Below are 26547 nucleotides of genomic sequence, written 5' to 3'. Positions count from 1 at the left end.
TTAGCAAAACAGTTATACATAATCTGAAGAACAGCAGGTTTTGTTGTATTTTGTGCACACAAAGACCACGACAAAATGTTCACTGCCTGAGGCTGTACATTATGGGTGCAACATAATGTAGTGCTAAGAAACTGTTTATTACTGCTACTTTCACCACTTTTTAAATGAGGGCCAGCAAAATTGGAATTTTAGATCAGAGTTAGTGAGTTTCCTCACCTATGTTGGATATCCGGTTTTGAGGAAGGACCTGTGTTGCTGTGTTCTAGCTTTTAATTTAAATGGAAAGCACAATCACACAACCTAAGTTTCACTTCGAGGTGTAGTTTAGGTTTCTGTATAGTTTACTTTTGCTATGTGCATAACATACACAGATCTTGCCATTTAATTAAAGGTTGACATTTTAGATTTAGGTTTAGCTGCACCATTGTGGACCTAATATTTTTAATCAAGTGGCTGAGGTACTGAGCTACACTAAGAGTGGGAAAACCAGATCCTCTGTAAAAATGACAAAAACAGAGGAGTAATCCAGAAAAACTCCTTATTCAACCAGTCTTTCAGATTAACAAGCACTTTTCATTACTACAACTAACAACACATGTAGTCACTTGCAGTATGTGTATGATGACATAGTTAATTATCTGCCTCTGACCCTTCCTGCTAGCCATCAAGTCCCCACCTATTCTCTTCTTCTAATAAATCCAAAGGGGGCTGCGTGTTAGCCGACCCCCACAGTGAAAGTGCCATGGAGCAACTCCAGATGTGAACATCTTCCCTCTCTGTCCCTCTCCTCCACGTCTCCCACACTCGTTTCTCTCCCACTTCCACCAACGCCCTCCCCCATGCAGCTACGAGTTTTCCATTTCCTTTTTTGGTGAAAAAATCTGAATCAGAGGCAGGGAGGAGGACATTTCACCAATGCCGACAGGAGAGTGTATCTGGTGGTTTGTGTGTGTGTGCTCTATCAAGGCAATGAAACAAGTCGACTCAGCATAAACAGGAGCGTATGTATACCCATTCAGGGTCATGCTCACAGATGCTCCCTCTTCCTTTAACTGATTGTTCCTCTCGCACACAAATATCTGAAAACTACAGGCATGCTTACTTTTTATTCTCTTGTTACAAATACATACTTTCTCTGACACTTTCTCACACACTTTCATTCTTTTTCCTTGTGGAATTACACACACTAAACTTTCCTAGAAAGACACTTTAAAAAACCCAGAAGGGATTTTCTCAAGCTTAGACTGTAAACACAAGTCAACAGAAAGCCATGTGGTCTGAAACTGCTGCTAGATTTTTCACTATAAGCACAAAAACACAGAATACAAAATGCCCAGCAAAGATCAGTGACAATTGGTTTAATAAAGTGTCAAAAACATAAGTAAAAATTCAGACACGTCAGTCATCAACTGATTTACAGTAAGTTCATATGATCATCATCTGGATGGCCTGTTTTCCATCTTAAAAAGATAAATTTGCCAACTCTGACTTACCAGCATCAAAGCTGAAATAATCAAATTATAGTTATTTTAATAAATTTTTTCACATACATGATTCAAACTTATAAAAGATGAAACACTAACAGCATTAACAGCAATAAAATAATTACTAAGGCAAATCATGACAGATAAAGACATGCATATTTTTGCAATGCACAATATTTATGCATTTTTCAGCTTCTTTTGGGTAATAAACACTGACTTTTTTGCACATTGATGATGAAGAGATACATTATGACAACTGAAAAAAAGAGGAAAAAGATTAAACTTAAGTCAAATAAGTGTCATTGCAAAATTCAACATAGGCAGATACAAAAAAAGTGGTCTATGTCTTGTGCCATGTCTTTGAATTGTGTTTTTATGTGCACATTACATGGTATGATAAGAACAATTTCCCAAAAGTGCAAATGAATAGTACGACCAGAACCTAACATCAGTAAGACTTATTTTCTTCTAACTTTGACTTTAACATTATAATTTATGAAAATTGGTCTAATTTAGCCACTTTTTACAAAACTGTCACATCTCCTTCTATACCATTATATACAGTAAGTTCTCAAAGATGCATTAAGTAAGTCAAATTATAGAAAGATAAATCTGAAGAAAAGCAACATTCAAAATGCATAAAACTGCAGTTATAAGAGCATTTAAACAGTAATTCCACCATACATGTAAAATGAAAACTGCAAGGTTTATATATGATACTGTATCAGTGTACTTTGTCTTCTCCTCAGAGCCTGACTTTTACCTGAATTTACTTTTTATGAAAGAAAGAAAGGAAAGAAATCTTTGGCAAAGTGACAAGAGTTCTGTTTTTCATTGCTTTAACAGTACATAACATATAGATAATGTTGTTAATAAGGCACTCCATAAAAAGAAATATTAACTTTCTAGTTAAGGAGGAAATATTTAAAGTGATTCATGGCAATAATGCACCATCAACAGGACACTGTAGCTCCAATATGAAACTCTTGTGCAGAAAGGACCACTGAGAAGCTGATATCTTTTTAGAAAAATTACCTGAGGCATCATTTGTTAGCCTGCATTAGCCTCCTTAGTTAATGACCTGGGGTTATTAAAAAAAAGCTATAGCAAAAAGTGAGTCAAAGGAATTTTAGCATCTGGTAAATGGTTGCTTTATAGGCTGTTGTGGCAGTCACGGCACAGGATTCGGTCGCCTTCAGGGAAAAAGCCAGCTCCTACAAGTGAGACGGAGCACTGGGAGCAGGTGAAACATGGCTGATGCCACTGTCGTTCTTCAAATGAGATGTACTTTCCTCCTCCAAAACCTGGTCCAGAAGAACAATCAGAGTTAGTGTGCTGAGCTTCAAAGTGCATTAGCTTAATTTGAACTCATTATAAGCTTAAGTTGCAGAGACATTTGTATCGCTAAAATATCTATTCCTGGCTAGTAAAGCGCCAAATAAAAAAGTACAACTCCAATTCCAAAAATATTGTTGGAATGCTTTGTTAAATATAAATAAAAAATTGAATGTAATGATTAGCAATTCTTATAAAGCCATATTGTATTTCCAAATATTACGTAAATAACACGTGAGATGATGAAACAGACATTTCATGGAAAACATTAAATCACCATCAACTTATTCCAGTTGGGGGTGGGGTTTGTATATTTTCCTATTATTTAAGTTAACCGGCTTCATCTCAGCTATTGTGGGTGTGCTGTAATCCGTTTTTATTCAGGGACCAACAAGTCATTTTGACTTGCTTTACTGTTTAATTCATTTATGTGCACAGAAAGCTTAGACATCATCATTCCAATCCACATTAAACTAAACTGTGGCAGAAATGTGATAGAACATGTTCAGAAATTATTACAACAGGACTGAATTTAGTGATGTAATCTTGCCTGTGATTGGTTTGCTGCAGGCTTCGCACTTCTTGGCGTACAGGCTGCCAAAGCACTTCAGGCAGTAAGGGCTGTCGTCTCTGGAGGTGAAGTGTTGACCCGCCAGCTGTGTCTTACAGCTGGTGCACACAAAACACTCCTTATGCCATGGCTCATCCCGATAAGTCACACCACCTTTAGCCAGAGCCTAAACAAAAAAAAAGTCACTTTGAGATCAGTTTGTTTGGCCTCACTCTTTACCTTGTTTGCAGTGCAGCATTTTGCAACTTTTCTAATGTTAGTATAACATGGACATTTTTATAATTTGGTTATTTGACAGATTTACTAACCTTTTTACAGCGCGTGCACCGTGGTGCAAACTTTTCCTCGTAGCAAGGCACGCAGTAGTGCTCATCCTTGTCAGGAATAAAGGACTTCGAGCCAATTGGCTGTTCACAGCTGTGACATATGAAGCAGCCCTCGTGCCATGTAGACCCCGCATACTCCAACTTTCTGGTTCCTAGAGAGGCAGAGGCATAGAGAAATGATAGGAGGTGGAAAAGGGATAATGGAAAATATGACACAGCGCTTAATGGGGATGATTTTGGTATTTTTGGTGTTTTTATTGAACTAAGAAATAAAACACTTGAATAGCAAGAAGGCTTATAAAATTCATTTAGTTTAAGATTTATTTTATTTAGATATTAATACCACAAGCCCCACACTTCTTTCCAATTGCTGGAAAATGGTAGCAGCCTTTTAAGAAAATGCCATTTTCCCCTCTGTGGCGCTAACCACTCCATCTGTTACCCTTTGGCTGTTGAGTTTATTATACTGGCTGGTTTATTATACAGTGATGCAGTGGTTTGTGTGCACTGTATTGGAGTTGGGTGATGCACTGTACCCTGATCAAAAACACAAAAACACCCTGCAAAAACTTTCCTGATTTTAATCTGACATAATTGCCTGTGCCTTAGAATGGACATTATGTATATGCAGCTGACAGAAACAGTAAAAGTGAACAAGCTGCAATGTAAAAATAAGGACTTTCTTTAGAGGGGAAGAGAAGGGGGAGGTGCTGATTTACAAGCATTCCAACAAGTTTAAAAAGCTTCGGTGAGGTGCCAGCAAATCTGAAGATCTGTGTTCAGAGAGCAGCATTTGTGCAATTGTATTTATTTATTTAGTAATTTTTTGTCATTAGCAAGTATTTCCTTTAAATCATCCACTCTTTACATATCTTAATCTTCACATTACAAGTATTATATTTATACCTGGAAGCAAACCTGACATGTTTTCTGCATTCAATTTAATATCAATTTCATAAATCTCTTGTTTTCTTTAATGAAAGGCCCTAAGCATACTTGTCTGCCTTGAACAGTGATGCAAACATAACGGCTGCCTGTGTCAAAGGGTTTTTCAGCAGCAGTGAACAAGAGCAGCATTGTCTGCACGAGCACAACAATCGAACATCTGGCTGACCATTCCTGACAATGAGACCATTTTAGTACTGTTATCAGAACATTCTTGTTAACCAAAACAGCTTCTGAGAAATATATTTACATGGCTTAAGTGTGAAGTTACTTTTCTGTTCACGTCAGTGGCACAAATCACAGAGCTAAGCATCCAGATATTAGATAAACAAAAGTGTGTGTGTGATTTTGGTAGGGATTTTGGGTTTTTAAATAGCTTTCATTTCAAATGTTAGTGGAAAACAGGTTCAAAGGTTTCCCTGTAACACTGATGACACAATGACATATCTACATAACATCTAAACATTTTTTTTGTTACTTAAACATATGCTGGCACAACAGTGTGATCTTGACATAAAGAGCTTTATAAATAAAAGCGGAACTTGTGTTCTTCCTGGTGTCATTGTGAGGGCTGTTGAAGCTGATGCAGGGGTGCTGGATAATTGACTTGCTTATCTCTTGTTAGCATCGGTACTGCTGGCAGGCTGCCAGCGCCGGGGATTTAGCTTAGAGAAAACAAGTCAAGCAGAGGAGCAATTACTCAGTAACAGTCACCCCTGGCTGCTGCCCAATTGAGGACCCCTTCTTTCCCCTTTTCTTATTTCTTAAACTTCTGTCCCTTGTATTTCTGCTTAATCTCTAACTTTTTTTTCCTTCATCAGCTTCCTGATAATTGCCTTTTCATAATTTTCCAAAGTCATTTGCCTATTATCATGTGAATTTGTATACCATGTGGCAATGAAAATGAAGAACAATGAGGCTAAGGTTTTGAGGGTGAAAGCTAGCAGTATGTAAAGCACTGTCAAACATATTCTATACAAGATACTCATAACAACCTCACTCTTTTACTCTGTTCGGTTAAAATTAACTCTAATCCTGGATTATGATCCAAGATCCTGTTTTAAAAGTCCAGACATGCCAGAACTTTACCACACTCTGTAGGAAACCTCTGCAAACACAAAGATTTAATTGGATTAAAAACTGTACTTAAAGGAACAAACTGAGCAGACACTGCAAGACACTTGCAATTGTCAACATCAAAACGCCTGTGCACAAAATATTTGCAGCAATCAATTAGACATTTTATTTATTTATTATTACCTGGCATAACAATCTTGTCACAGGCTACACATTTGGAGGAGAATTCATTACAGTAGCAGTCATTGCAGAGCAGTGCATCATCCTGGCTGGTGAAGGGCTCATCTGCCAGAGAGCGATCGCAGCGAAAACAGCGGAAGCAGTGCTCATGGTAATGCCTGTCTTCATAGAACAGCTCCTACCAGCAGAACAAGAAGACACAACAAGGATTCAGGAATTCATTTTATACAGTTGTAAATGGTGCACAGAGTTAAAGTCACATTAACTCTGATGTGATTATCCAAAAACATTTCTGAACTACAGAAGGGAATGAAGGAGCAACAGGAAGGCTCACAATCAAAATATTGCTGTTTACAACAGGAGAGTTGGATCAGTCAGGGTCAAACTGACACGAGCTTGTCTGCATACATACACAGTAATATGTAAGTGCTGCAAAGCACACTTCAGTGTCTGCCTTCTTTACACCAAGCATTGCAGCATGGCCCACTCTGCAAAGTCCAAAATGGAGCACATGTTGATTTAAATGATCCACTAATGTTAGTGCTTTCCATTAAGGGAAGGGTGAATCTTAACTTGATTGTGGTGAAGAGGGAGACGTTTCCTCATCCTGCATTTTTATGATCTTAGACAAAATTAGTCTGTTGGCTTATGTGGACTTATAGGAAATTGCCTGCATAATTGCAAGTTAAATTAGCCTTTACAGTGTCTTGCCGCACAAAATATATAGAACATGCCTCATTTACGATGAATTATGCATTATTAACATGACATAACTTCTGTTTTAGCTCTCCAAAACCACATCAAAACATTATAAAAATGGTTTAAAGATAATTAAAGTGATTCTTTGATGTGCTTCATTTTATTATCTTTTAACTTGATGATAGGTGTTGCACAGTTTGGATAAACTTATATATATGATCTTGATTCCTGTAAGAAAACAATAATCCTGTAAGTTACATTTCTAGATGTATAATGTTTATTTCAGTCATTTGTTGCACAAAGTGGATGATTTCAAAATGGATAGCTTACCCTTGCATCATGGCCAATCAGCTCTTTGCATTCATCGCATGTGTTTGAGAACAGGTTGTCATAACAGGGGATGCAGTAAGGACTGTCGTCTGATTGGATGTATTTGCGCCCATACAGAGATTCTTTGCAGTTATCACAGTCGAATCGGTCAGCCATTGTAATTTTCTGAAACACAGAGAGAAAGCACTCAGGTCAACAGTGTTTTAAAAAAATCATGTATGAAAAAATAATCTAAAATTACAATAGGAGAGAGGAGAAGACTAATCGGTGTGGAAATAAACGAAGGATTCCTGCGAAATGATTCATGAGCCACCTATTTCGTCATAGCAGCTAGACAAAACAGACTTTTACTGCCAATCTTTATGTTGCAAATACATTGGCTTGGATCAGCAATTGCACTGAGCTCAAGCAAAAGTGCATGTGGGAGCAAGCAGAAAAAGAAATACAAACAATAAAAGGGATGACAAAAACACATTATAAAATGCCAATTAAATTTTACTGCCATGTGATGAAAGTGAGCAGAACGTTACTATCTTTCAGTAATTAACAGAACATTTTTCTCACATGGTCAATAGCTCAAAACAGCCCAGAAGACCAAAGTGCCAATGTAAACCGGGCAAGGTCTTTCCACATAAAATAAGCATATCATACCTGTAAATATTTATAAAGCAAGAATATTTTGTGATTAAAGTATAGACCGCCAAAAGATCCAAATACCCCATGATGCTTTTAAAAGTATGAGTATGTGTAAAGAGTGCAGAGAAATGGCTTGCTTTCAGGATAAAGATGCCCATACAGTGTGTGCATATGTAAATGCAGGGAGTGTACAGTCAGAACATGCCCCACTGATCATGAAAGAGCGTATAGCATAGTAACAAAATAATATTTTGAAAGCATATCAGGTTAGCAAAGCATTACAGCATGACTGGAAAACAGCCCAGTGATAAGTGATCCAGTCCTCTGGCAGGGTGCACTACTGGATGTTCATTCCCACCACCCACTAAGAATAATCATCACTGATATAAGAATCTATCAAACTTCAAGCTGGTTCTGTGTTGCCTGCCCACACCCACCCAAAAAAAAAAAAGAAATCTTACAAGTGGCATAAACATACTCCCACACAAAAGCTGTGTGACAGAAGGAAAAGGAACAATGATTAATGAGAAAAATAACATACAATTTATCTTTAAAAAATCAAAACAAAACAAAAAAACATTAATCACAGATTCTCAAGTTTCAACTGTCTCAGTGCAGTGCATTACAAAAACTCTTAAATGGGATGAAGGAAGAAAGTCAAGACCCACCAGACTTCACTTGCTCATATATAACCCAGTGACAGTCTCTCAGTTATAAAACTGCTCTGCCAGAGGCACTTTCACTGCCTTCAATGACCTAAAAAACATAAAATATAAAGCTGTAAATTCTTGACAGCCCTGTGGCCAAACGTGTACTATACTGTAACCCAAATTACTAGATTCCAAGATATCTTTATTTAATGACTGAATGAAAAAGCTGAGGAGTCACATTATAAAATCCATCTGGGGTTAATGGCAGAATATCAGAATAAGCAGCTGTTGCTGGTCTGAGTAATCAACAGTTAAAAGTTCAACTAACACAGTTCTGTTTTAATAGTTTGTCTGATATTTATATATCAAACAAACCATTCATCAGAAATTCCCAGTCCACATTAAAACGACGTAAAGGTTATATCAACAAAGAATAGAGATAAAAAGGAGCACAACGACCTTACAGTTACTACAGTTATTGTCAGGAGTGCCAGGTAAGTTTGTACAGAATGTACTGTCTTTGCCTGCCAGGTAAGAGAACGAGATGAGGCATGACTCAGAAAGCCAGGAAGCCAGTGCTATGACGTCTGATCTCAGCATCATTTCCAAAGCAAATCAGACAGAATTTATTGTTCTCTACCAAATGTACATGCATCATCAACACCACAGAGGCTATAAAACGGGTTATAGAAACTTTGTGAGTAAGTAGAAATGTATCTGTACCTGAGAAGTACCAGACCAAAAACAACGTGCAGCTTTGGCAGGTTTTCCAGTGTAGGTTTTTAAAGTAAGGAGGGGTTTACCAGCAATTTGGTTAGGATCAAGCAACCAGAAAAACAAGTCCCAGACACACAAATATGAATTACTTCAGAAATAAGAGAAAATGCTTGGTTTCACCCCCGGATCCTGTAGCGTTTCCATTTCAGTGACTCACTTCAAATATCAGATTTTGACTGGCCGAAGCAAAGCCTGTTGTGAACTTCTGATGGCACATAGTCTCACAGAGAGGGGCATGACGTCAGTGTACTGACCCCTTGGGGGGGGACTAAGATGTGAGTGCATGCAGAAATTGCTGACCCAAAAAAATTGAGAAGAGAAGAGAAGAGAAGAGAAGAGAAGAGAAGAGAAGAGAAGAGAAGAGAAGAGAAGAGAAGAGAAGAGGTCCATCCCCTTCATGTTCAGTGCCCAGTGACTAAGATCCCGACTCTGGGTTAATAATATTCCCAAATACCAGAGCTTTGACTGAATTCGGCCCTCTGGGAAAAAAGTGGGCCTTTCAAGGAAATCACCACTGTACCCACACAGAACAATGCTGCACAATTATTGTCCTGAGTTTTTAATTATAGTACAGCTGCTCACTGTAGTGATCTCTCCTTAATACTGGCAACAGTGAATCATATTTACTTGATCTACAGCTGTAGGAGCTCACAGAGAGACTAACATTTAATATATTATTTAGAGCTACATTTATAGTCAAAATAACTGCATTAATAACTTAGTGACATGGACAAACATAATCAGAACTTAATTCCCAGTTTCAAAATAGGGTTATTAAATTTGATTGATAGAATATGACTATGTTCTTCATTTACTTAGTTATCAGCTAATTAAGTTATATTGTGTATTTATCCTTCCCTATAAGGGACATAGGGTATTTAGGATTGAGTTATGATAGGACATGTCTCATGTGTATCCCTGGTCCTGAGGACAAATTTTAATTTAATGTGGAGACATTAATGTAATTGAGGAAACCCTGAACTTTTAACTTTTTCTGATAATGTATAAAACTGCTATGAATATAAAAACAAGAACTCTACAGGATTTCGTTAACTCAAACATTTTCTGTCCCAGCACAAAAAACTCCAAAAACTGACTGTAGAATCAGCATATATGAACACTGCAGACAGGTTTCAAGACTACTTTCACACATCCGGATGCAAGATAGTGAATAGAAATGCCAAGGCTACATTCTGCTAGTCATCACAACACTCACTGATTGGCATAAGGAGGTCAGACTCAGGGCCAACCGTGAGACACCACACAGAAGCCAACCAATACAAGCAAGCCGACTGTAAAGCTGTTGCTGGGAAACATAGCCATGGCTGGTTACTGAATGGCAAGCAGATACCCAGTCTGGTTCATTCCCACAGGCGGGCTTGTTAATCCCCAGCCCAAACTTTCCTTACGCTCTGCTTAATTCCAAATGAACAATCCGAACAGCCCTTTGGGAACAAATCTACCACCTCCCCTGTCTTTGCTGCCCATTTTAAAAATATGTCTATAAAATACCTGTTTTGCTAACGTTAGACAAAGCCCTTGACATCATGTTACATCAACAGAGAGAAAGATCATCCTGACCACAGAAGCAGATGGCTGTTTACAGCATGAGCAAATGCATGCCACATGCACAGACATTTCTGATTAACCTAAAGAATACAGCATTATTCCTGAGATTAAAGAATCCAGTCAACTCTTTTAAGCAAACATGTTTCTAGAGTCCATCTATAAATACAGACCACAAACTATTTCTCCAAATTCATTTAAGCTCTAAAGAGAGTAAGACATAAATTCTGTATTAATAAATGGAATATTAGATTCCAGGGAGAATTCCATGGGGAATCTAATATTGGGATGAGCTCCAGTTTCCACATGACTCTGAATTTGAATAAGCGTTACAGAAAAATGAAATAATGAATTTATGAATATTAGATTTGGCAAAAAAAAAAAAAAAAAAAAAGTTTAAAATACGTAATTGTCAAAGAAATGCTCTTGTGACAGTTCCAGTAAAGATTGGAAAATAGTCTGACAAAAACCAAATGCAAAATTATACAAACCATGATGGGTCAGTAAATATCACAGAAAAGAAGAAACCATCCCAGTACAAGGGTAACTGGTGTAACTGTAAGGTATGTGTTTTATAGGTCTGTCATGACTGATGTGCTTTTTACTGGATGTAGGTACTTCAGTAAGTGTAGATTTTACTGTTCACAGTAAGTTCTGATTTACTTTACAAAGTAGCAGCTACAGAAGCCACTTGATCGCCTTTAACCGTCAGGATCTTTTGGCAGCAAACTGACTCCCAAACCAGAGGAAGGAGTGTGTTGATGCAATAGTTTGCCTTCAAGTGCATGTTTCCTTTTTTGAAGGACTCAGAAGAAGAAGAGCATTACATTTAAGTGAAAATGCATGCTTTGGCGGGATCTTGGATTTATGGCAAGTATTAAATCAAATGGAGTAAAACAGCTGCATTTGGATAAACACCTACAATCACATTGTGTCCTTTCTGGTTCCTGAACATCTTCCAGACACAGTAAAGCTGCAGTGCTGGCTTTGAATCGGGGGGGGGGGGGACACTGGACATGTATGTATGTTATTTTGGAGTCTATCTGAGCATATAAAAAAATACAACATAATTTCAAAAACACACTTCTAAAAAAAAATTATTTGTGTCCCAGTCCAGTTGCTACATGAAAGGAGCCCAGTGGAAGTGTCCTTTGATATTTCCTCCAGTGCCTCATGACCATGGAAGAATTTCATTTTGGTGACTAATGCAGGCAAAGGCAGGAACTGCACAACAAAGACTTAATCATTTAGGCTTTAAGTGTATGACAAAACGGCAGAATAATTATATTCATGCACATATTTGCAGACACAAGTAACTAATCACATCAAAGTGACTGATTATTTGTGTAAAATAACTGTAAGTGGTCAGGAAAGTTGAGTTAACAATGAAACAACACAAAAATTAAACATTTGAAAAATAGACTTATTATAAATTTGTCAAACGTCTGATGAGCTGCTCCTGTAGGCTCTTACTGCATCGCTTAAATGAAGGTTGGGAATTAAAACAACACACTGAGGCAATGAATCTTATCACAGGAAGAGGAGGAAATTACTCATGAAGGAAAGATAAAGCTGCAGCCTTCTTCACAGACACATGTGCTTATTTAAACAAACTTTTAAGGGTTGATTTGAAAATAAAATAAAAATCAAGAATTTTGCTTACATAAACAAAGCAAAGAAACCCTGCTGCAATAAATACACCCACTTTAGTTCAATTTGGGACTGTTTAGTGTAGATGTGACACTGATTCAAAGCCAGAAAAACCAAAACTATAATCATCCTCATAACATTTAAAGACTGAGCAATCTGTGGTCATCAGATGGGGTCGGCATTCAGCCACTGTTGAAAAGCAATTGGTAAATAAACCAGCAGTTCTACTATGCATGTTGTAATTTTTGAAAAACTGGGACCACCCAAATTCTTAGTATATTACAGCATGAACTGCACAGTCTGAAAGCTAAAGGTTTTGAACAGCATTAAAGAATGAGGGTGGTGGTTGTCTTAAGCCCACCTGAGACTGCACCACTGTGGGAGCCACGGTCAGACTTGACGGCAGAGTACAGGCTGCAGGACCAGACACTGGAACAGTAACCTGTTATTGTCCCTGAGCATTTAAACACTGCCTGGTGTGGAGTAGGAGGTGATTGAGGGTTCTAATCAAAGCCAACAACATAAACATAAAAGGAGGAAAATGACTACCTGCAGGAGAAAATGTCACCATGCTCTTTGTAATTCGTCCTCTCTTGACAACTTTTAATGACCATGTTAGTGTGGGGATATGATTTGATGTCTTTTAATATTAGCCTTGATTTTTGGTGTTTGGTGTGCACTGCAGCATTAGAGGAAAGCTACATGTGAAAATGAGCTGGTTTGGGAGATTTTACCTCAAACCTTCTAGACTCATTTATCAAAAGGCCTCGTTGCTGAGATTTAAATGAACACAAAAGGCAAACTAAAGCCAGGCACATATTGTGCTGACATTTATTTAGCTATACTTAAAACATAAATTTGTCACAATGTGACAGCCTCTTGGCAAACTTAGACCTGAGGACATGCTAGCGAGGAGGACTCCACGTGCAAAACTTTCTGGAATAGAGTTCAACTGTAAATGCAACTGTCTTGTGTCCTTTTCCATAAGCCTGTCCCTATCCCAACGTTCCACAATACTCCACCAACACCAAACAATAACATTGCAATTACTGTAAATCATACAGTACTGACCCAACCACCATGAGGGAAACTGAAATGACTTGGAATTACTTTCTATATCATCATGAGTGTATGGCTAAAAGACTACATTTTTGGCCTACATTTGTCTTCCTTTGAAGAAAAAAAAAGCACTGCCATACATTACTGCTTCACATCTGGTTTGCATTGGGGAAACTATGCAGTTAACCCCTGTATACCAGTGGAGGTTTTAGAGTCACTGCCTTGAAAATGCAAGAAGTGTCTTTTTTCTCCTTCCTCTCCGATGGTATTTGCTGGTAAATGTTTAGATGGGAGAAAGAAAACTAGAGTGAGAGTGAGAAAAGAGAAAGCAAACCTTGAAGAAGAATGAAAAATCTTGCCAGTTTGCTGGTTGGTCTTTGGATACACTGAGGACACAAACAGTGTGGTGAGAGGAAATGAAGGTAAGGAATGCAGTAACAATAGAGTTGAGATAATGACTGATAAACAGAAAAAACTAATAAAAAAAAATGTTGCTGAAAGATCTCAGTAACATTTATGTTTTCTCAGCTTCTCACTTTGAGATTTGAACAAAATCATTGTGTCAGGGGACCCTGTTATTCTAAAAGTTTCCCATGGCAGATTTGTGTGATTTGTGGTCACTGTCCTGCTATCTCCTCCCTGTCATCCTAACCCTGTGATCCAAAGGATAGGGAATCCCTCTGAAATCTGAAGCCTTCACTTTTCAGTGGAGCGCCATTTTAATTTGAACACTTGCTTTGTTTTCCTCAGGCCTGCATACTTTTTAAAATAAATGTATACACTTTATTATTTTTTTATTGTACATAAATATCAGAGTTAGTTGATTCAACCCTGTCTCTATTCAGATGTCAGCTGAATCAGAAGCATGCTCACTGAGGTCAGCGTACTTCTACTTGCAGGCTGGGTGATTAAGTTACTGGTTTGCAAACCCAGGGAAGGATGTTGTGCTCATAAGAGCTGCCTCCAGAGGGGGAAGAGAAAGAACCATTCTGATGCAATATCTTCAGTGGCAAAAGAGAAAAATCATTTTGTGTGCTTTTGTTCCTTTACTTCATGGCCAGGCAGACTCAGCAAAAATCTTTCAAGTCAACTTTTCCGACAAGCAAAGCCAGCTTCTCTGAACTGTCAGAGCTGTAAGATTTAGAGGCAGATTTGGTAAAATCCTACCATTAAATCATCATAAGATTTGAGACGTGCTTTTGACATACTGCTAATGGGTTTTTGGAATTTTAAACTGGGAACAGTGGAGTGATAATGAGAAAGATTGTAGTTCCTCCCGCCTTTTTACTATCTTTGTTTTTCTTGCCAAACTTTACTAGCTGTGTGTGTTTGACTACCATCTTTAAATAACTTTAAACATTAAAAGCAAAATGAATGAACCAAACCAAGGCTAAGCACTCTTTGTGACAACTTTGAGACTTCTATCTTTGACAAAACACAGTGTGTGTCTAATTGTGCACAACAAGCTTTAGCAACCAGGAAACAAGTTCACAGTTTGGACGGGTAGTAGACGGATAAGTTACAGGACTTTTTTTTTTTAAAGAGATCTGAGTTTGACACTTTATTCTCAATTAGGTTCACCATGGCAATGTTTTGAGTCTTTTTTTGAGTACCATGTAAGACTTCTTTTTTTTAACATGCTTCATTCAAGTTTTATTAATACCTTACCCTAACCATAACATGCTGTTATGTTAAACTTAAAGTGCATGCATTTTGTTCATTAACATGTTTATATTTTCATTTTTGGGTCTTATAGAAGAGGCTGGTTCAGGTTTGAGTCTCGGCCTGCCATCTTTAACTTTTCTCCTGCCATTTCCCATTTTATTTCTCTCTCAGTCCTCTTTCCTGTCAAGCAACTGTAAGAGAAATTCCACAAGTACTAAATAATCCTTGCAACAGCACCTTCACGCACCTTCTCTGTGAGATAGCTGCATACAAAACTGCGTTAATTTTTTGTGAGGTTTGCAAAACTAACCACTGTGCAGGTACTGTGTAAATGCTTTTCATTGTAATATCAGTAAAAAAAGAAAAGAAAAGCTCAGAATCAGTGTGTTTTGTTGGGGAAAATAACACTCTTTAGTGTGGAAATTGGTACTTATAACTCTGTAGACCTTGTAAAACCCTATATAAACGTAGTGGATGTAAGCAAAAATCTTAATAAGCATAATGTAGCATACTAACCCTGAAAGAATCTTTATCCAAAAAGCAGACCTTAAGAGGCACATATACATGTAGAGGAAGAGATTGCTACTAGAACGGGAGAGAAAATAGCTCTGATTCAGTTTTTAGCATTGTAAAAATAATCTTGGTCATGTTTACAATGTGGTTTATTGTTAAGTATATGTGTGTATTTGATAAACACATCCAATAAGACAAGAAAGCCCAGTAATATTAATGACAGCACACACATTTGGACTTGACCTCTAGTTGAGCATCGACTTTATGTGTGTTAATCGCAATGGGCTACACACTTAAGCCTAGGCGTAAACCTAATGACACTAAATGGCTCCTAGAGACTCCTGGTCATTCCCAGGTGGTCTTTTCATGTTGCTGAGTCAACTAACCAGCCACAACATCAAAGAACAAGCCTAAAGTTTCTCAGGCTGCACACTCAGCAATAAAAGCATGCTACACTTGTGCAGTACACGGCCACAACTGCAAACAATTATTTATAACTCATTCAGACTTGTGGCTCGTGGCTTCAGTGATGGCACCTGACCCTGAGGTTAATGCTCAGACAAGATGTCTTTTTTTCCCCAGTGTAAACAAATATCCCAAAATCCCAAGACATTAATATTCAGTGTGTTGTTATATGTAGCAGGAGGATGTTTCCACTGAGTGTGTATGGGGGCTTTCATAGGTATTACATAGTATAAACATCATGAACAACCCATATCCTTGACACTAGCTTTATAAATCATCTTCAACAGCCACAGCAGACCACAATACTCAGCTTTCGCACTCTTTGGCTCTGTAACCCTGAGAAGACGGGTTCACATCTAAAAAAAAACATTACGTTGGTTCAGAAAATTGAAGGGGACCTGCCAAGTGTGAGTTGGCTGGGATGAATATCTTAGAAGTCATTTCCATTATATGTGGTCGTTTTTTCCTTTTGCTAACGCATCTCCATGGCAACAAGTAAACAGTGCCCTCATTCCCTAGGACTATAAACCTTCAGTGGTGACGTTTACCTCTCGTTTCATCCTGCACAGCCCTTACTGAGGGCACAACCCAGCATTATATTATAGACACTGTGGCAATGTGAAAACTGATGTGTTTAAGCAAAAAAAAAAAAAAAAAATTCTATATCTTCTTGTAGAAAACATGTTCCAAAGTCAGGGAGATTTTAGATTTCTTAACCATTTAGCTTTTACACAAATGAAGAAAAGCAGATCGGACTTGCCTAAAATAAATGAGGCAATTCAACAAGTCAAACTGTAAAACCCTACAGCACAAAACCAAAGATCCAAAAATAGATACGTTAATGTGGCTTGAACTCTGAAACATCCTTCAGCACTATTTTCCTGTCATAAAACGGAAATATCTTCTTCTTTAACTCTGGTTTGTGGTCTAAGAAACAAATGCAGCTCTACATCCTGCTGGGCAATGACCCCTTCCACCAGCATGGGGTTGATAACAACGTCCAAAACGGTATGCACCCACATTGTACTTCTTCCTGTTACCCCAAACAGAGTCATCTCTGGGACGTGTCAGCAAGTCGGTCACACACATTTGCAAACACACAGTCACAATGAAAAATGGGCATATTATGTCTAAACACACAGTTCTGCAGAAAGACAAAGTCACTGACACACCTGCAGGTGGTTGCAGAAGCTGTCACACATCTACAGTGTAACGCATGCACATACACACAAGCATGCAAAGCTGAGGGTAGGGATCAAACAAAAAAAAGAAAAAACACAACAGCCAAACTGTGGGGCTCAAGCAACTTGTGCATGAAAAGCATACACATGGAGCAGCTGCGTACACACACACCCGCAGTTTGTTTAAGTCTCCTTGTGGGGACTTCCTGTCGAGTGTAATTATCTCTCATAGTCGTGATCCCCAGCCTTTCTGTTCACATAAATGAAGCTGATAAGATCAAACAATATGATGGATTTAGGAAATAAGTTTCAAACACAGTGGAAAGATCTTGGTATTAACACTCAAAACACAGTGAGTAGATGATGAATTCAAATCAGACTTGGGATTGACCACTACAAAATCACCCTCCTTGGTCTTAAACCCTCCTTGTTTCCCAGAATGGGAAAGCCTTACATATTCAAACAACAAAGGGTGATGAAAATCAGTTTCCATTCACACTATATGAGAGATAATATTGCATTCCTTGGTAGTTCTGCATTCTTATTCAAAAGAGCAACTGTGCAGAAACAGATCTATTGTGACCTAATTTTATAATCTAAAAAGAGACCATCTTCTGGTCCTCTCAGTCAGACTCCCTGTTTGCTTTGACCTTCAAATACGTTAATGAAGAGGGAGTCGGATGTCTTGGAAGCACGTTGTTTTTCTGTGGAAACAAAACACTCTGATGAATTGCTACAAAACCAGGACGTGCATATAAGAGTGATACACCAGTGGAGGTTAGTGACCTAAAAGTTTATCCTTCTCACCACGCTACCTAGAGAATGTCTCAACTCTGAAACACAGCAGGCAGGCTGTAAGGCTGCAATGAACTCACTTCAAAGGTGTCCATAAATCATGCTGCCATGCATCCAAGACTACCTCCACCCTCAGCTGCCTGGGTCCCCTTGTCGCTAACCCACCTATCCCTTTCTCCTTTTCTCTGCCCCCTAGTATTATTAGTTCTTGTTTGCCATTTGTATTTTGAGCTTTTGCATCAATCCACAGAGCCAGGAGGGGATAGGTGGGGGAATTAAATTGTGCATTGACCTAGCAGTGAGCATGTCATGTTAAAGCAGTTCTAACAGAAGAACAGGGGAGTGGAGATGTGATATAAACATGTGCCGACTTAAAGCTGATTACTCTGGTATCCATAAAACACTACTCCTTTGATAAACAATCGATCTAAGTCAATTTATCTGAGGTTTATTTAGATCTCAAGTAGAGCTTTAAGTTCAGAGTTCCTATAGCTAGTTTCTTGACTTTGCCAGAGAGCTGCAATCCGTCAGGTCCTTATCTCAGAGTGTCACATGCTGGGATCTTTTTATCATGCACCCATGCAAAACACCATTCATCTTCCCTGCCTAATTTATTATCAGTGATAAAATGCAAAGTCCTGGCTGTTGTTAAATAGAGACAATGTGAAAACAGATGCTTTGGTAAACACTGATAGCACAGCTGAAATATGTTGCTTCCCAACGCAGACCTGTCTATCTCTTGCAAATCTATTAACCACAACTCTTGCCCGACCTCATTCTGTTTCCATCCTGCTCCTCTTTCCTATATAGGAGAATTCTTGGCTTAAAAGGATTTGGGAACAGCGCAGAACACAAAACAGACACAAACAAAGTGAGAAGCTCGCTGAACCGGTTCTCATCATGGCAAAACGTATTCTTCATCAGTCATGAAAAGTATAAATGTATGCAACGCACATGTAAATTGTATGGCTCTGCCTTGATTATTGGACTAGAAAGGTCCAGTTGCACAAGTACAAAACATTTAAAAACTTCATGGTGCACAATGTGGTGCAGAGGAGCTGTAGTACTCCACTAACTGATCATCACACAGACAGGATGTGACTACTGATCATCATCATGCATGACATCTTATGCTAAAGGACACGTTCCCCTCCATTTTCTTACAGCAAGCATTAAACCTTAAACAGTTTCCACTCACCAGCGTTGAGAAAGCATGCGACGGGATGAGGGATGGGGGATTTTGAAGGGGGGTTTGAATACTTCCACAATGAAGTCATGGTGCTTGTGTCATTAGCCCTCTGCAATGCTTTGCTCACCGTCTGGCCTGCATTTTACCCATTGATCTAATTTCCATTGCCAACACTAGATGTGGTTCTAACTGAAGCTTAGTGTTGAAGCCCAATAAAACCGAATCACAAACGTATGGCAGACCAAAGGGCAAGCAAAGAAGAAAACAACTAAAAGATGTTTGCCAGCCTTATGAGAGCATACACTGATGTACAGTTTTCAGTATTTTATAGAAGGGTGGGAAAAGGTACAATTGCACGTCCTTATCAGGTTCTTCTTTGAATTACTTGTCATTAAATGTCATTAAATTTGAATAATTTTTTCTTAAAAAGATCATAATTGTAATCAAATATAAAATAAGCAAAATTATAGTTATATATAAATTTTGATAATATGAGCAAGCTGCTATATGCTAGAGCTGTTTACGTTTTTGTCTGCATTTTAAGTTACAGTATGTAACAATATCATACCTGTGGAAAATTATTAAAATAGAAAGTTTATATTGTATTTTACTGATATGCTTAATTAATTGTTCTATATCTATTTGTGCAGTAAGTACTTATGCATTGTACATAGCGTACCCACATGCCATAAAAGGCATAAAAGAAGAAAAATACCATCTAGAGGTCAACAATAAAGAAAGTGGAGGAATTAGTGGTTGTTATTAGTGGTTGTGGTTGCTTTGATAAATGTTTAAAGGTCTTGTCTGAGGGCGTTTTGAGAAATGGAGGATCATATTTATTACCTAATGCAGGAACAGGCATGATCATGTGGATCAACTTTGTCAGTAAAGCAAATTCAGGACCGTCAAAGGCAGAAAACAAGGATAATTATGGGTGTTGCTTTCCCCAATTTGGTCTTTGTTGCTAATTTTGGCCACAACAGGTAATATAGCCTACAAATATAGAAGAAAAGTGATGCAAGATGGGGTTGCAGCACCATCACTGTATGGGTGAGCGTGCAAAGTTGTTTGTCTCTGTGTTGGCCCTGGCAACCTATCATTGTTGTATCCCATCACCTGGTGTTAGCTGGGATATGCTCCAGCACCTCCTAGAACCCTGAACAGGCTGAAACGGGTACGGAAAATACAATTATGTTGCTAGATAAGACAGTAGTTTATATCTCTAACTTGGTCACAAATGATTTCACATTGTTATATTTATAGTTTGCCCATTTCTTTAGAATCAGGACTGCAGAGGTATGTTAGCATTCTGAATTAGCTGATGCTAATTCAGTTAAGCAACATCGCTGCAGGTAGTGTGGCTAAAAGCCCAAGAGACATACACTTCATCAATAACAACGCACAAACACTAAATGCTTAAACAAATACAGTATGCTACCATTGAAGCAGGGCTTCATGCAAAAAAAACTCACTGCCTGGACCACATTTATGGACTTTAATTACAACAGGTTAATAACAAGACATGACAGCAGAAGCACTGAGAGAGTCACTGCATGCTCTACCTCTTGTATAAACTTGTTGTGAAAGTTGTATATAGTCATAAACACAATTTCTTCATACTGATACAAACCAAGACTGAGAGATGTTACAAAGACTAAAACCCAGTGTGGACTTGCATTTGCCTTTTATTACATGTTTCTACAACAGCAGGCTGCAAGCCCAGCAGTGATATTGTGCATGAACCACTTGTCTTCATTGCATACTCTCACTGTTTCTCTAAATTTTAACTGAAGAAGCCACAAAATCCCTCCTTAGCATTCGGTTACTAGTCCCTGTTGTGCATCTTCTCAAGGATGAGCTTACATCCTTTTATAGCCACACGAAAGACACTTTCTGCCATTTATGGCTCCTTTAAGGCGCTGCATGAAGAACGCTAAACATCCAGTGAAGGTGACAGAAGACAGGGAGGCAAAGGAGGCCAACAACATCCTGTTCATTTCCTATTGCAATTCAATAAATCTATGATAGCTTTGAAAAAAAGTGCCAAAATGTGCCCAAGCAGTGCCAAGTGCACTATCCTTTGTGTATCTGGAACTCACACGACTGTCATATATTGCACAGTTAAGCAAAAGACAAAACTCCACACCACATTGTATCTAGATCTGGCTTGTCTCAGCCTGTCTCCACTGTGGAGACTATTGTCTTTGCCACATAGAGGAAAGAGAGAGGCTGAGACACAACTTGCAAGTGTGCGAGCTTGTAAATACTGGTGAGCAAAAGCCATAAAAGACATAAGATGGAGAGCGATGGAGCAAGACATTCTGGGTAAGGAGTCAAATTCTTGATTACTTGCTAGTTTCATCATGTAGAACAGACATTTTGCAGTGTTTACTTTAAGAGAGGGGAATGCTCTCTCTAACAGCTGCACTCCAAATAAACAGTTGTATTTATCACAGACAAGCTGATACACTTTTTAATCTCAACATGTAACTGCCCTTCATACAGTCCAATAAGTCAAGGCGTCATGGTTCATTCCTGGAAGGCAGCTATGCAACATAGAATTAATTAATACACTTTAGGATAAAAATGTAAACACATAAAACACACAAACCCTCATGACTACACTTCCTGTACTGTAATTTTGTGGTGAGAGTTCATTCTTTGCAGATGTGGAATCAGTTGTAATAAGTATTTGAGAAGCAATCAACACCAATGCAGTTGGCATTGCGTCAAACTGAATTTACAAGCCATATAAAGACACAACAACCACGGCAGCAGGAGGTGAAGGTGGGGATACAGAAGTGGCATGGTAAGGTAAACACTGCATGTTTACAAAGCCAAGGTTTACAACTACTTCCACATCTTCTGTGAGAGCAGAGAGCTGTGAGTATATTACTGTAGATAAAAACTGTTAATGCCCCACTCTGAGTGAGTTACTGCATATTGAAATGTGGCATTTTGTGCTTCAGGTACTTCTGCCTTGTTTGATGCCTGCTGTGCACTGCATTATTAAGGACTGCATGCCACATGCTTTTATGACTGCCCAATTAAGTCTATGTACAAGAACATCCAGTGGGAAAGATGACAGCATTGCCACTTAAAGAGAAACAAAACCATTCTGTCACATTTATAGGGCTGGTGGCTTGAAAATTGCAGATTTACTAATATTTTTTGCTAAATTGCATTACAAATCCCAATGCAACAAGCAAAATAGTGAGCAGGAGAGGGATTGGGGCTTAGATGTGTGGTATTAATTTCTTTACTGAGCCTGCAATAAGTAAAGCACACAGTAATTTAACAGTGATATACGTCTGACAGAAGCCATAATAATTACAGGTCAGCTGACCACAGATTCCTCCTATAGAGATATTATCTGGAGGAAGAATAATTCTTGTATCCAACACATAAATATGTGGTGTCACATTATGAAGAGCAAGTCTTGGATCTTTATATTGTCATTTCTCCCAGCAGTACAGATACATATAAGGATGGAATAACATCTCATTACCGCAAGTTCAGGAGGACTTTACCTCACTTAACATTCTTCTCCTCAAATGCCTTCATTAACCATAGGTTATCCTATGATATAACCACTGGCCCAACATAACAATTATTTTTCTGAATTTATTATACACAGTGGATTGCCAGTTGTAAAAAACTGCTGCAATTTGTTTGTCTTTAAATTTGAGCTTTCTCCTTAGTTCTCTTTTTTCTCTTTCTTGACATGATATGCAACATTTGTTCACTTTGTGGAAACAGACAAATTTCCCAGAATGACATCTTGTATGGATGCCAGCTCACTGAGCAAATAATGACATTATGCAATGCTAAAGAAACGTGTGCACATTTTGATAAAAATGTGTTCAACCCAGATGAGAAGAAGAGGTGTTTGCCTGGGAATGTGTTCCAAGGAGCAAAACGAGACATGTTCTAGGCATATGATGTAGGCGTTAACCACTGCAAGCCTGCATTGCATTCCTTTGATCGGGTCTTGTTCATTTATATGTGTCATAGACTTTGTTACCTTTCCTCCTCCCCATAGGCGAAGGTGCAGGGAAATAGTCATGCCTGACTCATACATCCTCTAAACACAAGACAGAATATGATGATGCAGCAGTGAATCGACAGGATTTCAGGACCCAAACAACATCTGTTACTTGAGAGAACTTTTAGTGGAAACACTGATAACACAGAAACATATTCCGTGAACTCATTTTTGTAGTAAATATAACAGACAGATGCAATGACATGAGATGAATAGAGTGAGAGGTGGAGTGAGACAAACCATAGCCTCATTCTTTCGTAGCATGTAATTAGTCTGTATTAAACTGTGTAGTTATGTGCTATCTCCAATTCTGTGGCCACAATTTGGTATTTCCTCTAAAACAGCATTTCCTTTGAGTGTAGCAGGTAAGTGCCAGGTATAGACCTGTAATTTTATCCCCAAAGAAACATAATTACCCCATTAGCAGAGAGTCAGTTACCTTTCACACTCCTTAGCTGCTATATAAAGTTTATGTTCTCTTTACATAAACTCTGTCATGGACTGAAGACTGTGGAGAAGTAAAAGGAGGGAGGCATCTGAAGTGAGATGCCTGGATTGTGGGGTGGGGTGGGGGGGTGGGGGGGGGGTTACCTCCCACAGGGGCCCTGGCTGAAGAGATCAAGTTTCAGACGTATACCAACAAAGCATCCATGGAGGAAGTCTTGCGACCCTCACAATAACACTACAGCACCTGGCGATCCCCACACAGGAAACCTGAGGTCACTTCCCCCCATTCAGGGAATGTAGACGCACTACTACTGCCAGCCACGCGCCCCCACATCCTACTGACTAGAGAGCTGATTACCATAACAACTTACAATATAATTGTGTAGTGTCTGTGTGTACCCTCATGTTTTAAAATTAGCTACATGCCTCACCTAACTAAATCTAAATTAAGTCCAAGTAGCAGCCCACTCTGAGTTCAAACTTGGAAAAGATGATAGTGAAAACCTTTGGGAGCAGTCTTTGGGATTATCCAGGACAAAGCAATTCCACAAGAAAAAACTGTGCCCAGTGCACTCTGAAACTCCACAAAGGAAAAGACAGCTGCACAATGTCAAAAGGGAACTACTTCAACACAAATCTATATTCTGCTCCCAAACCACCTGCAAACACTTGACCGCCAATTTCTCCATCATTATCATTGGCCTGGTTTCAAACAGTGCCAACACATAAAACCAGCCACAACCAGTACAAGTCATTTAGCTGCAGTCCCGCTGCAGTTTGGAACTGGCTGGGGTCCAACCACCACGCAGGGCTAACCTTTGGAAAACACTGAGACCTCGGAAGAATGTGACCATGGTCAATGAAACAGCAAGGGAGGGAGGAAAATGGGAAAAAAAAGCAAACAAATACATTATACAGCCTGTGGGCTCTGTCAAAGCAAACTTCCCAGATGCTAAATGGAATAGAATGAATGCCTTTAAGCTACGATGACAAATTTTCTGCTTGTTACTTTGACAAAGAATTAATAAAAATAACCTGCAGTGGTGAGAGCACAGCAGGATCCTTCAGAGACCAAATCTCTTCAGGGTCTGAAGCAACCTACAGAAAAGTAAGGTGGAGGACTCATTTCTGCAGTTGTTACTGTCAAGCTTTATTGTCGTCAACCTCAAATATAAATTTTTTTTTAAAGAATTCAGCAGACTTTAATATAAAATGAGTTAATCAAAGATCAGAGCTCATCATAACTGTTTTTTTTTTATTTATTTTTGCAGTTCATCAAGTCACTTAATATGTGAAGGAGATTGCTAGGAGACAGAAGAGACAGTCAACTCTGCCAGTATATTCAGCATTTTTAATTCCTTATTCTGTTCCAACACAGAACTTTGTTGTGTTGTTGATTATCGTAACAGACTGAAGGCAATCATTGGAGGCCATCAACACCAAGTAGGTTGTTTCCTTCTTGTTAGATGTGTAAAAAGGCCACATTAACATAATAAAATCAACTGACAGTGGTTATGAATCTACTTGAATTCTCTTTCTTCTTTCAGAGACCAAAAACTCAATTACAGTAGGAGTAAAGGAGTCAATGAATCACTTTACTCTGGTAGGCAATGTGTGCAAACTTGAGAAACTGAAAAGAAGCAGCTTCCTCGTCATTTATCTTAATTGTCAAACCTTCCCATTTATCAACCCTGAACATTTCACCCTCCCACCGTGCCCACTGCACCCACATGACGAATCAGGTGCGCAAAACAGTCGATGATGATGACGACAATGTGCACTATGAGGTACTGATGTACAGCCAGCCCCGCTTCAGAAGCTGCAGTACAGACACACCCATCATAGGCACACACTGCCATATCCCACTTCCTTCTGTTGGAGAAGAGACAAGTTTAGCCTGAGGGACTTTGCTCTGTGAAGCCTTCACACACTGCTCAGCTGGGAGCTTCTGTGATACAGTTGCTCCTTAATCCTTTCTACATACAGTTCAGTGGGTCACACAAGCTAATCGAGTCTATTTCTCCTCTGAGGGGATGTTGTTTTATGACTAATTTGCACAAATATACACAACAGCACAGATGGACACGAGCGTAAGTGAGAGGTGACTTTAACAACCGAGGGGAAAAAAGAGTAAATAGAAACGCACATGGGCGGAAATGACATCTTTACTTGTCTCATGTTTCTTTTTTAGGCTTATCTCCATGAGTGTTTCTGATGTGTCATAACTTCATGTCCAGGCTGGTTCTCTTGTGATATTTTACGAGACAGCTAAAACTTAAATGAAAAGCACTGAGTTAGAATCATATGAAATGTTAATGGATCAGGATTGCTGTGCAGCTCATGGCTATGGGTCTACCACCTGTTCAACCATTTTCACAGTCAAATAACAATTAAACCACAAAATAACTGCCTTCTTCTCAATCCTTTGATAATGCTGCTCTTTTTCCTTATAGAAAAAAAATCGTTATTTTTCTTTGTTGACGTTGTTAAGTTGTTGCTTGTAAACTCGACATGTTTAGGTTCCGACTTCATTGATTTTTTTTTTTTTTTTCCACACTTTTGCCTTCATGGTGAATTTAAATGGCAAAGTTTGTTCTAAAACAAAGTTTCTAGATCATTTGGTCTCCCCCGAGCCTGACGAGGTCAACAATGCAAAATAAATAATAAATACATGAAAAATACATAACTTTTTTTTTTTTAACCCTATGATGTTACAAGAAAAGAAAAAAAGTCTCACCAGGAGTAACGTCTGGAGTCTGGACGCACCTTTGCAACTTGACAATGGTAACCCGCCTCCCTCCCTCAGACCAGGACTAAGATCAGTTCGCAGGTCGCTCCCCGGACGGCTGAGGAGCGTTGCTTTCCAGAACTCTCTCTAAAACTTTCTGAGTCTCTTCTGACTGTAATCAAACCTCTGTTGCGAAGCGGGATGCGGCTTGCCGGCTACTTTTGTGCTACTACT

General features: G+C 38.7%; 1 protein-coding gene across 2 annotated transcripts; it reads right to left on the bottom strand.

The window, feature by feature from the left end:
• Positions 1–1343: 1343 nt before the first annotated feature.
• On the bottom strand, positions 1344–26547 carry fhl3a (four and a half LIM domains 3a). 2 transcript variants are annotated; one of them, XM_041988829.1, is made up of 6 exons: positions 26352–26547; positions 6948–7112; positions 5922–6096; positions 3699–3868; positions 3370–3556; positions 1344–2788 (listed from the first exon to the last, which is right to left on the bottom strand). In XM_041988829.1, exons 2-6 carry the CDS (start codon positions 7101–7103, stop codon positions 2637–2639), a joined length of 840 nt encoding a protein of 279 aa, XP_041844763.1. In that variant the 5' UTR covers positions 7104–7112; positions 26352–26547; the 3' UTR covers positions 1344–2636. The 2 variants fall into 2 exon arrangements, with proteins under 2 accessions (XP_041844763.1, XP_041844762.1); XM_041988828.1 differs by having other exon boundaries at positions 26323–26546.

The sequence above is a fragment of the Melanotaenia boesemani genome, chromosome 6 (genome assembly GCF_017639745.1).
Source record: "Melanotaenia boesemani isolate fMelBoe1 chromosome 6, fMelBoe1.pri, whole genome shotgun sequence".
NCBI lineage: Eukaryota > Metazoa > Chordata > Actinopteri > Atheriniformes > Melanotaeniidae > Melanotaenia > Melanotaenia boesemani.
Note: the sequence above shows the minus strand (reverse complement) of the source record. Positions and strands in the feature narration are given on the sequence as shown.

Excerpts from the sequence above, each read along its gene's own strand:
- fhl3a (XM_041988829.1), bottom strand. The coding sequence starts at position 7,103 with ATGGCTGACCGATTCGACTGTGATAACTGCAAAGAATCTCTGTATGGG. Across the intron at positions 3,869-5,921 it reads TGACAAGATTGTTATGCCAG|GAACCAGAAAGTTGGAGTAT; the intron begins GTAATAATAAAT and ends CTGCCTCTCTAG. Across the intron at positions 2,789-3,369 it reads CTGCAGCAAACCAATCACAG|GTTTTGGAGGAGGAAAGTAC; the intron begins GCAAGATTACAT and ends CTTCTGGACCAG.